We start from the raw sequence: 12313 nt of genomic DNA, 5'->3' as shown, positions 1-12313 counted from the left end.
GGCACTTGGTTTGATTACTCCCTGGATCAAAGTTAAATTAAATTACCCAACAAGCTTCTTAGTGAGACACACACACACACACAGTGACTCACCTTCCAGAAGCTGTCCACTTTGCCATACACAAGGGACTGGTTCTGCCTTTTGATCTCATTAATGTGGTGGATGTCGCTGGAGTTGAGGTGCTGTTCCACCACAAACCCCAGGAAGCTGTTGTCTGGGGTATGAGCTGACGTGGGAAGGAAAGGACAAGAAGGTTAGGCAGCCACCAGCACGAAGCAGCAACAAGTGACAAACTTAATGCTGTGATCTCACACGCACCTGCCCGTTTTCGTTGCCCCCTGTTCCTTTTCCTTTCCCCCACTCCCCTCCACGCTCACACTCAGCACAACCTTCACATGAAGAATTCTCCCCATGATGGATGAACCTGAAGCAAACCCTGCTGTTTAGGGGACAATCAACGTTCAAGCTCATTCAGCTGTGCACCTTGCCCCTCCTTCCTTGCTCTGTACAAGGCCAGACAGGCTGTCATCCAGAGCCGCCACTTCACAGCCAGAACTCTGTAGGGACCATGGCTGACCGGCGGTTCTGAACAGCAGTGGGCACCACACACAACCTATGTGACTGCAGCCGCATTCAGCACCCAGGTCGGGAAAAGGGGTTTGGGGGAAAGCGGGCACTGTAAACCCAACCCTTCACCTCAGCTAACAATAACCCACCAATACAACATGTACAGTCATGGGCCACAGCAGACCACACATATGCCAGTGGTCCCATGGGATTATACTGCCAGGTGACATGCTGGCCATCAAGGCTTGTGCAGGTATCCTCTGTGATGCCTGTACAATGACAGAAAACCCAGTGACATGTTTCTCTCAAACAACCTCCCGCATCTGTTAAGCAACGCCTGACGGTACTGATGGCGCTACACCAAACAGGTGCACGGGATGAATATAGAAGAAAACGGAAAGCTGGCTGGAATGCAAACCCTCTTGAAAGCCAGCTACTGCAAAAGAATGGTGGCTACAGGGTAGACTATTCTAAGGAAACAGGGTGTCCTTCGGTCTCTCTCATCCTGGGTTTTACAACCTTTCTATTTCAATACGTAACCAAGGAGAAAAGCAATTGTGCGTTCTTTCCAAACATTTGCTTTTAAGAAGTTTGTCCAGAAAGTGACAATTAGAAAACAATTTTCTCTTGACTAAGCTGAGACCCCCTCCTTCAGTCCTGTCACTCTGTCCAGAGAATTCTCATTATTTCAGGAGATGGCCAGGCAGAGATGGCCAATATTAAGCGAAGTAGCCGCTCTGCTTGGTTCTGACCTGGATAGAGCAGCTATAAATAACATGAAACCAAATTCCTCTCGGTAATTGAAAACCCTCAGGATTCCGTAAAATCCACATACGACAGCTCCAACTATATCCATTCACAAGGGGTGGTCTACACGCAGGGGAGGTGGGTCCCTGTGCTGTCGTCTGGTTTTCTCAGGACTAAGGAGTGCTTTCCCTAGAACAATGGTGGCCTGGAAAACTTTTAAGATGGGTGCAGTGGGTTAAGCTACTGCCAGTGATGGCCGCGGTTCAAGTCCCAGCTGCTCCACTTCCCATGCAGCTCCCTGCTAACGCACACGGGAAGGCAGCAGAACATGGCCCAAGTGCTTGGGCCCCTGTACCCACATGGGAGACCCAGCTGGAGTTCTAAGCTCCTGCCTTTGGCGTGTTCCAGCCATTGTGGCCATTTGGGGAGTGAACCAGAGAATGGAAGATCTGGCTTTAACTCTGCCCTTTAAATAAAAGTTGCAGAAAGAACAGATGGGCAGACTTTTCACTTAGCAGGTAAGATGTTCATACCCCACATTGGAATGCTTGGATCCAATTCATGGCTCTGGCTCCCGAATCCAGTTTCCTGCTATTGGGAGTCCTGGGAGGTAGTGGTGGTGGCTCAAGTGACGGGGTCCCTTCCACCCACATGAGAGACCTGGATTGAGTTAGCAGCTCCTGGCTTCCCTCCCACCCCCCACCAATACCCCACCACCCCCAGTCTGTTGTGGAACTTGGAGGGTGAACCAGCAAACAGGATCTCTACCCCTCAAATAAACAAACATGAAAAAGAAACACAAGACAGCCAGAAATGGGACACTCCAACCCATTTTCATCAGCCCTGCACAGGGGAGTTGGGCCAAGAGGGAAGGCTGGGGACAGCTGTGAGGCACAGGGACACACGGAGCTGCATGAACACTGCTGTCACCATCCAGGCCACTGCATAATGGGGGCGACAGAACGAGGCGGCCCCAGGCTGTGACGAGAGTTCTGCTGGGTCCGGGCGATCTGTTGCTTCCTTGCTGCAGTTCTGAACAGTGTCCAGAGGCAAGGGCAATGGAAACTCAAGGACTGAGAAAGTTCTACCACCACCAACAGGCACCAGCTGCTTCCTCCTTTCTTTCCCTCTTTCAGGAGCTGGCGTGGACATGGGGAGAGTGCCTGAGCGCATCCACAGGTCTATGGCAGCTGGAAACGCCTCCCTATGCAACTTCTGGTTCACTGTAAAACTCTATGAGCGCTAGAATCTGATGCTTTAAACTTGGGAATTCTTTTCTTTTTAAAGTTTTATTTATTTGAAAGACAGAGAGACCAGAGAAGGGAAGACATCTTCCATCTGCTGGATTTCTACACAGCCAGCGCTGGACCAGGCTGAAGCCCGAAGCCAGGAACTCCATCCGGGTCTCCCACATGGGTGGCAGAAGCCCAAGCACTTGGGCCATCTTCCATTGCTTTCCCAGGCGTGTCAGCACAGAGCTGGGTCAGGAGCCTGGCCTCAAGCTGGCCCTTTGTCATGGGACATCAGTGTTGCAAGCAGCAGCTTAACCCACTGTGTCACAATGCTGGCCCAGGGATCATGATTTTTTTTTAAAGATTTATTTATTTCTTTGAAAGAGTCACACACAGAGAGAAGTAGAGGCAGAGAGAGAAAGAGAGGTCTTCCACCCGCTGGTTCACTCCCCAAGGCCAGAGCTGTGCTGATCTGAAGCCAGGAGCCAGGAGCTTCTTCTGGGTTTCCCACGTGGGTGCAGGGGCCCAAGCATTTGGGCCATCTTTCACTGCTTTCCAAGGCCATAGCAGAGAGCTGGATCAGAAGTGGAGCAGCCGGGACTCGAACCGGCACCCATATGGGATGCCGGCACTGCAGGCAGCGGCTTTACCCGCTACGCCACAGTGCCAGCCCCAATCATGATTTTTATTTTCATTAAATTTAAGTGGCAGTTACAGCCTTGTGCTTTATATAAGTGCTTCTGCAATTCAGTTATCCAGTCCCTATATGGGCCTTTTTTTTTTTTTTAATAAGAAACCACAAACAAAATTATGTAGCAGGTGGAACACTTACTTAGACTATCCTAAGTTGTAACAAAAATGACTACATGCTCCCAGAGAAACAAGAACACCTATCAGTGCACACTTCTCAGCTGCAGATCCCCTTGGCTTGCAGCTAGAGAGGTGAGAGGGAGTCCAGAAGCTTCCATGAGGAAGATCAGGCACCTGTGGCACCACAGGTACAATCGGCACCAGGGCCACCTTGGCGCCATGAGGGAGAAGGAACGGCACACACGAGCTCTCCTCCATGTCAGTGGTGACCCAGAATCCTGGCACCGACCCCTCCCTCCCTTTGCGGGAAGGGAACTCGCAGTGTCACAACCTGCACGTCTGGTCTAAGGACCTCTGGTGAGACTTCAGGAGAAATGCAGGCAGCACTGACACACCCCACGTCTCTTCCCAGGGAAGACTGAACTCACAGGAGCCTGAGCTCCATCAGCAGGAGCGTTCACTCTGCTGCGATTCCCCCCAGCAGGGAACCAGTACAGGCTGAGGCCAGCACGGGCTCTGGGTGATGGGGTGGCTTCGCAGCAGGTGTGTGCTGCTAACAAGTGAAGACAGCGCCCTGGCCTTAACCCCAGCGCGCAAGACACTGCGCACAGCACGTCCAATGCCACACGCTCAAGCTGAGGTTCTCCGAAACACCCTTCTCAGGGAGATCTAATCGCAGGCCAAGTTTCCCTTTGGCCCTTGCTAAAGATGGGTACACAGACTTGAGCGGTGAGGGGAGGACTTCAAAGAGTAGATACTTATACTGAAGGTAAAACTACGAAACCCCACAAGTGAGATGCAGGTAACTGCTCCATCCCAGAAGATACATGGGGCTTTAAAAATAGCTGGGGCCGGCGCTGTGGCGTAAGGGGTAAAGCCGCCACCTGCAGTGCCGGCATCCCATATGGGTGCCGGTTCGAGACCAGGCTGCTCCACTTCCAATCCAGCTCTCTGCTATGGCCTGGGAAAGCAGTGGAAGATAGCACAAGTCTTTGAGCCCCTGTACCCAATGTGGGAGATCTGGAGGAGGCTCTTGGCTCCTGGCTTCGGATTGGTGCAACTCTGGCCGTTGTAGCCAATTGGGGAATGAACCAGCAGATAGAACACCTCTCTCTCTCTCTGCCTCTCCTTCTTTCTAATTCTGACTTTCAAATAAATAAATAAATCTTTAAAAAAAATAGCTGATGTTTGATTGCATGTTCTGAGTTCCGTGCTGAGTGTATGATAGTGTCTCAATTTATTCTCACGGCAACCTTGTAAGATGTTTGTGCACGTGAGAAAACAGCACAAGATTTACTTAAGCTACCTCAGGTCTATGTATCAGGAAATGGCAATGCTGGGATTCAAAACCCTCACTGCTTAGTGTCCAAATATTCCACCTTCTGAACCCTGCGAACTCAGTGGTAAACCAGGCTTCAGAGGCAAATCACATGGTAAGGTAAACTACAGCACACACGAGCCTCCAATTATACACAAGGAGTCTTTATACAGAGCTCATGGAAAACGGACATTATGAAGAAACCAGGCAGAGATTAAAAAACGAGAGGCATGAACTGGAAACTTCTCTTTCAAATTCTACTTTTCCACAAATCTTATGAACGCCCCTCATATGCCCTAGACCCTGGGTTTCTCGAGCTGCTTGTGCCTTGTGCACACGGGACCACAATGAAACCTTTACATGCTACAGACTGCAGGAGATTTGTGAAACATCAATAATGTTCTGAAAATAAGTTCAGGCAGCTCTTTCCATTGTGGACCTTGCTTCAGGTCACTGTGCCCGTCTTCGCAGTGCTAAACTTCATCACGCAAGCCTTGGCATGCCAAGAGAACATCTTCACTCGCCTGACTTAAGGATCCTTAGTCCGGCATTTAGGGATCATTCCACATGTCTCCAATCTGTCAGGGTATGTCATGAAACCTTTTACGAAATTAGCAAATGAGATACACTCTGGCTCAACCCAAACTTGGCTGCATGTGTTCAATTTGAAGATTACAACCATCAAATTAGAAAAAAGCACTGTGGAAAAACTAAATCATAGAAAAAAATCCTACGTATTCCTCTACAGTAGAAATCTAAGTAGATATTCATTTATTAAAGACTCGGTGTACTAAAAATAAGTAAAACAAGAACAAATTCTCTATGAGTATATATGTGTGGGTGCCCAGACACGTGTACCCATATATAACTGAACGGCGCAAGTTCTAACTGTGCCCTCAGTGGACTTTAACTCTGAAAACTGAAGCACGCTGTTATCACGCTGACGAAATGGAGAGTGAGCATAAAATGAGACTGCAGTCAACCCAAAATAATTTGGAATAGAAAAAGAATTTTCAGTATTAAACAATATTCTCAATGTTAACTAGCTGAGCAACAGGCAGGCATGGTATCTCAGCTTGTGAGGCAACCACAGACTTGATTCACCGTCAAGAAATCTTTGCTTTTACCCAGAGATGTTAAAAGGCCAAAATTAAGTATTCCCTTTTATCTTGATGCTATGTGATATCAAACACACCCAAGGCTCACCCTCAGACCTAAGGTATGTATTGGGTTTGTACTGAAATAACTCACAAATATATAGGAAGAGATAGTATAAGAGATAGTATAAATGTGGCTTTCACTGATTTTGGTTTTTTACAGAATTTCATCACACTAATTCTTAGTATTTTCACTTAAATAGCTACTTTCCAGCCTTCTTCCAATGAATATTCTGTGGTGTTTTGAGAAGGAAAATAGTTTTGGTTAGATAAAACACAGACATTTCCAGCCATCAAATGGAAGGTGATGTGACTGTCATTAGTTATTTTTTTCAAAATCCTCCATATTTGTGAGGCCCATAAGCCAGAATTAGATAATCACACAGATCCACGCGCAGCAGGCCTTGGGATGGGCTCCTGATGAACTCCAGAAATGTGATTCAAGCCTCCCGTGTGCAAACGATACCTGAAAGATGATCTATCAACTTAAAAATGGACACACATCCGCCCACCACACCCATCTCGTCTATTCGTTCACGCTCTAGGATCAGGGCTGGGCTGATCCTACAACACAGCCAACATGATGTCGTATCCAGTCTTTCAGGGGCTGGCAGCTTCCGCTTTCTGTCATGGAAGCCAGCTGTCATGTAAGACGAGCAGCCACTCTGAGGCTAACACACCATGGTAACCCCAGCCCACGGGGAAAGGCCCTCCAGGAAACGTGTGCACCACGAGCCCAAGACAGACACCATACGTGTGAGTCCAGAAGCCATCATGGAGGTAGACTCCGCCCTCCAACCCCAACCCCCTTACTCTTTCTGCCTCAGCCCAGACTAAGCACATCCATGGAAGCCCCTTCAGAATTCCTAATGGATCAATCCAAATCAAATGGCTGAGGGCAGGCATCTGGCACAGCAGTTAAGAGTCCCGTTAGGGTGCTCCCGTCTCTCATCAGAGTGCCTGGATTCAACTCCTGGCTCCAACTCCTGATTCCAGCTTCCTGCTGATGCTCGCCTTGGGCAGCAGACTTATGCCCCCAGTACTTGGGTCCCTGCTACTGCTGTGGGAGACCTGGATTGAGTTCCCAGCTCCCAGCTTTGCCTTAGCTCAGCTCCGGCTATTTCAGGCATGTGAAGAGTGAACCAGGACGTGGGAGCACTCTCCTCAAACAGCGCAATAAGATTTTTTTTTAAGATTTATTTTATTTATTTGAAAGACAGTTATAGAGTGAGGTAGAGCCAGAGAGAGAGAGAGAGAGAGAGAGAGAAAGAAAGAGAGAGAGAGTCTTCCACCTGCTGGTTCACTCCCCAATTGGCCTCAATGGCCAGAGCTGTGCTGATCTGTAGTCAGGAGCTTCTTCCAGGTCTCCCACGTGGGTGCAGGGGCCCAAGGACTTGGGCCATCTTCTACTGCTATCCCAGGCCATAACAGAGAGCTGGATCAGAAGTGGAGCAGCCAGGACTTGAACCAGCACCCACATGGGATGCTGGTGCTGCAGGCCACAGCTTTAACCTGCTGTGCCACAGCACCAGCCCTCAATAAAATTTTCAGAGCTAAAAGAATAAGGTTGTTTTAAACCTCCAAATTTTTAGGGCAACTTGCTGAAACAAACGGATAAACTAAGATAAGACTCATTCTGCATGACAGAAAGTTCTTTTTTTTTTTTGACAGGCAGAGTGGACAGTGAGAGAGAGAGAGAGAGAGAGAGAGAGAGAAAGGTCTTCCTTTTTGCCGTTGGTTCACCCTCCAATGGCCGCTGCGGCCGGCGCATCTCACTGATCCGAAGCCAGGAGCCAGGTGCTTCTCCTGGTCTCCCATGCGGGGGCAGGGCCCAAGGACTTGGGCCATCCTCCACTGCCTTCCCAGGCCATAGCAGAGAGCTGGCCTGGAAGAGGGGCAACTGGGATAGAATCCGGCGCCCCGACCGGGACTAGAACCCGGTGTGCCGGTGCCGAAGGCGGAGGATTAGCCTGTTAAGCCACGGCGCCGGCCAGAAAGTTCTGTTTTAAAACAACTTTTAAAATGTGGCAAAATTAAGCACAAATTGGATTTATGTCCCTGTAAATGACCACGAGGAGAACCACTGCCGCATTAGGTAGACTGGACATTTCTTTCCCTTGTGTAGACTATCTAGTGAGTGAGACACTAGATTTCGGCCCCTAACACAGCATATTTTTAATGCTCTGCCACGAGGCCAGAGGACAGCAGCACAGGAGGGAAAGTCAGCCTCCACTGGCCATATCACGAAGTTTCACCGTGGGGAAAACAGAACAGCATGATACATCACACCTTACACACTTCGTAAAAAGATTCCTTTGTTTGTCTGAAAGGCAAAGTGACACAGATGAGGCTGCGGGTGAGAGATGTGCGATTTTTCCATTCACTGGTTGACTCCCCAAATGCCCAGGGCAGCCAGGGCACGGCCAGACTGAAGCCAGGGGCAGTGATTGGTAAGTGAACCAACGCCCATGGAGGAAACCTCTCCCTCTCTCTTTCTGCCTCTCCAGTACATAAATAAAAAAATGAAAGATATTTTTAAAAGGAAGAATACTAGTAAATTTCCATCTAGGAATGACAACCCTCTATTATGGCCCATTTAAAACAAAAGTTTTTTGCCTTTTCGAGATATATTCTGATGCATTTATGGATGAAATGATATGCTGTCATGATGAGCTTCAAAATAAGACAGTACAGATGGGAAGCTGGCAGAAGTAGAGCTCAAATAAAACTGGCAATGAGTTGATAACTGTTGAAGCTGGGGCAGTGGATACATGGGTGCTCGCTATATATTCTGTCTTCTGTACGCATTTCGAATTTACCATTATCGTAAACAAATGCACACAAAGCTGAAAAACAGAAAAGGAAGGAAGAAAGAAAAGGGCCATGATTTGAACAAGACCAGCTCCTGAACTCATGCAGACGTTTAAATCCTGAAGTTATAAGTTAATTGTATTAAGAAGGTGAAACCTTAATTGAACTGTAATATTTAGAGGTGGAGCATTTGAGCAGTGACAAGAGTGAATTCGGCTGTTGGAACGGGGCCCATGATCAGATCACGGTGGCATTATAAGGGGACACACAGACACCTGTGCTGCCTCTTGCCATGTGATGTTCCGTGTAGATTCGGGACTACAAGATTGCAAGAATGCAATCACCAGAGGGCGGACTAGTGAGGCCTGCCCAATCTTGAACTGGGTGCCTCCAAGACTGCGAATGAAAATAAACCTCTTCCCAACTAAAAGAATAATAATGACGATTTCAGGGAAACATCTTCTCTTACTGAGAAAAGCAGTAATGGGACGGGCATTGTGGTGCAGCAGGTTCAGTCCCTGTCTGCGATGCCGACAACCCATGTCACAGTACCAGAGTTCCGACTCTGCTTCCAAGCCAACTTCCTGCTAATGAGCCTGGGAGGCAGCAGATAAGATAAGGGCCCAAGTGTTTGGGTCCCAACTACCCATACAGGAGACCCGGATGGAGTGCCTGGCTCCTGGCTTCAGCCTGGTCCAACCCTGGTTGCTGACTGCATTTGTGTAATGAGCCATCAAAGATCTCTTCTGTCTAACTCTTTCAAATAATTTTTCTTTTAAAGAAAAGTATTTTAAACACTTTGGAAGCACCAATTTGCAAGTGATTATACATTGGTTTGATGTGTTAACTAAGCAAATTATGGTCACGATTACTTTAAAGAAATCCTACTAAGTAGCATAGGTGGATAACAGGAATAACTTGTAGGGCTCAGTGGGGTAACCATAGTTGACAACAACTAATTGTATATTTCAAGCTAGCTAGCAGACAGGACTTTGAATGTTCCCAACACAAAGACATGATAAATGCTCAAGATGACAACCATGCCAATTACACATTGTAAGTATGTACTGAAATGTCACATTGCACTCCATAAATCTTCAAACTACTGCAGGTCATTTAAACACACAGGAAAACACTATTTGCTTGAATAACTCATTCTTGTGTCAACATTTCAGAGTGCTCTTCCCATAGACTAGGGTCTATGGTAGGAATTCAGGAATTAAAACAGAGTTGTTGCCCTTAAGTTGTTGTTGTGTACTCAACAAATGAAGCCTACACTGTGTGAAGTGACACCCTGATGGAGGGACTCCATTTTAGAGCACCCGAGAGTCCATCTTGACAAAGCACCCCCCACTGTGAGAGCATGGTCTGAAACCAACTACGGTCTAAAACTAAGAGAATAATAGTATACAACAACCCACTTGGCAGAACTCAGACACTCTAGCATCTCTCAAGCTTAAAACAGATAGGCTGGGGGCTGCGCTGTGGCATAGCAGGTAAGGTCACCACCTGCAGTGCCAGCATCCCATATGGGTGCCAGTTGGAGTCCTGGCTGCTCCACTTCTGATCCAGCTCTCTGCTATGGCAGTAGATGGCCCAGGTCCTTGGGCCCCTGCACCTGCATGGGAGACCTAGAAGAAGCTCCTAACTCCTGGCTTCAAATCAGCATAGCTCTGGCCATTGCAGCCATCAAGGGAATGAACCAGCGAATCAAAGATCTCTCTCTCTGCTCCTGCCTCTCTGTAACTCTGCCTTTAAAATAGATAAATCTTTAAGGGAGGGAAAAAAAAGGGCTATACTTGGATTAATGCCGATATTGTAATTTGTCTATGTCCCACACATAACTTAGGTCAATACCTGGACTAATGTCAAGATCGTAATTGGTATTGTCAAGACTGTAATTGATAGTAGTTTCCCATAGGCCTTGGGTCAACTTGACCCTAGTAACCATGTATTCCCACAATCCTAGCAACTACATATTCCTCACCCCCACCCCCGCTTTGGTGGTTTTTGCCTTTATAAAACCTGTTGCTTTGAGCTTCAGGGTCGAGAGTTCTTCAGGTCATGAGCCCACTCTCCACTGCTGGCAATAAGGCCGGTCAAATTTTATCAATGTATGTGCTCCTCTGTTGGCACTTGCTCAGGCACAACATATTATCTAGCAAGTCACCATGACTTCTTTTAAATTATAATTCAAAAAAATTGTTAAGTAGAACTGACCTTTCCTTCAGTCGCACACATCTGTAAGGGCTGTTTTTCTGCCAGCAAGCCCCGAACACCTCAAGGCATGTTGAGTTACACCCACGCCACTGGGTCACTAAGAGCAGAGACCCCAGAACCAGCCTGGGCTCGCTCCTTCTGTAGCCCACAGACTGGTCGGTCCCCATGTCTTGGGGAGACCAATCTCCCCAAGTCCATCAATTCACACCCCCCTCTCCGCCCTTCTTAGTCTGGGCCTCATCAAGTTTTCCAAGACTTCTGCAATAAACAAGCTTTTCTTTCCCCTCTACACAGCTGCTTTTATTCATTTTCCTGTTTAAAACAGAAAAAACATCTTCAGTGTACATTTTTGGTTTTTTAGATAATAGAGAAAGAGATAAGGAAGAAAGTAGCCGCCCATCATCTCACTGCTTGGAAACGACTGCCATTCGTGGGCTCTTCCTTCGGCTTCTAGATCTTTTTTATCCTCACACTGGAACTGGATCCCATTACATCTCCCCATGTAATCATCTTCCACTCACACAACGTGCCCCAGACGTCCTTCTGGGTCATAAGCACAGCACGTCACTGCACACCCGTGCGTGCTGCGCCTGGACGCATCTGTCCCAGGGGGGTGCCCTGTCACCCTGCTCTGCTGGCGCCCTCTGAGCAACGGACCTCCCTTCCCCCACACCGTGCGGCTCTGTTCCACGCAGGTGGTTGTCGTGGATTCCCTCCACTCGCTGGGCCTCCCAAGGTGCTCACATGGCCCTAGGGGATGCTATCTGACCAGGGCTCAGGGGAAGAGACGGGTTTAGCAGATTCACTTCCTGCTAATCATTTCTCATGCCTAGCCAGTGCCACGGTTTTTATCTATTTTGCTTTTCTGGGAGATAGAGAGCTCCTATCTGCTGGTTCACTCTGCAAATGTCCACAACAGCCAGGGCTGGGCTGAGCCAAAGCCAGGATCCGAGAACGTGATCCAGGACTCCCCTGTGGGTGGCGGGAACCATCACTGCTGCCTCCTAGGTCTGCATTAGCAGATAGCTGGAGTCAGACGTGGAACCCAGGCCCTCCACGTGAGACATGGATGGAAATGCCTGCTCCCAGTGCTGCCTGTGAAAGCAGGGAGGGGTAAGGGCTGCAGATGGTTCCTGTGCACGCCAGTGAGCACGGCACCCCCGAGAGTGACTCCGACTGAGAGGTAAGCGGGGGGAAAGGAGACCATCACAACACCATGCCCCGCCCTCACCCCCAATCTGCCGAGACGGGGCATCAACAACTCCCAGGGACAAGAGCTAACATAGCCGTGTGACCAAGCCAATCTGAAAGAGATCATAGCACACACGCCCCACTGCAGGACATTTAGATGCTTCTACTTCCTGTTGACATCAACATATATCAGATGTCACTGCTCCCTCATAAACACCACTGTGGATTTCTAAGTGGCCTCCACACTCATAGCCACACCC

General features: G+C 48.3%; 1 protein-coding gene across 4 annotated transcripts in view; it reads right to left on the bottom strand.

Moving 5' to 3' along the window:
- The window catches only part of MGAT5 (alpha-1,6-mannosylglycoprotein 6-beta-N-acetylglucosaminyltransferase), a 372713-nt gene that overhangs the window by 89193 nt on the left and 271207 nt on the right, over positions 1–12313 (bottom strand). For all 4 annotated transcript variants that reach the window (XM_062199312.1, XM_062199298.1, XM_062199317.1 and 1 more), the window contains one exon: positions 93–226. In XM_062199312.1, the coding sequence (XP_062055296.1) occupies positions 93–226 (134 nt within the window). The remainder of the gene's footprint in view (positions 1–92; positions 227–12313) is intronic.

Source organism: Lepus europaeus, chromosome 1 (genome assembly GCF_033115175.1).
Source record: "Lepus europaeus isolate LE1 chromosome 1, mLepTim1.pri, whole genome shotgun sequence".
Classification (NCBI taxonomy): Eukaryota; Metazoa; Chordata; class Mammalia; order Lagomorpha; family Leporidae; genus Lepus; species Lepus europaeus.
The sequence above is the reverse complement of the archived record's forward strand: the minus strand, read 5'-3'. Positions and strand labels throughout refer to the sequence as shown.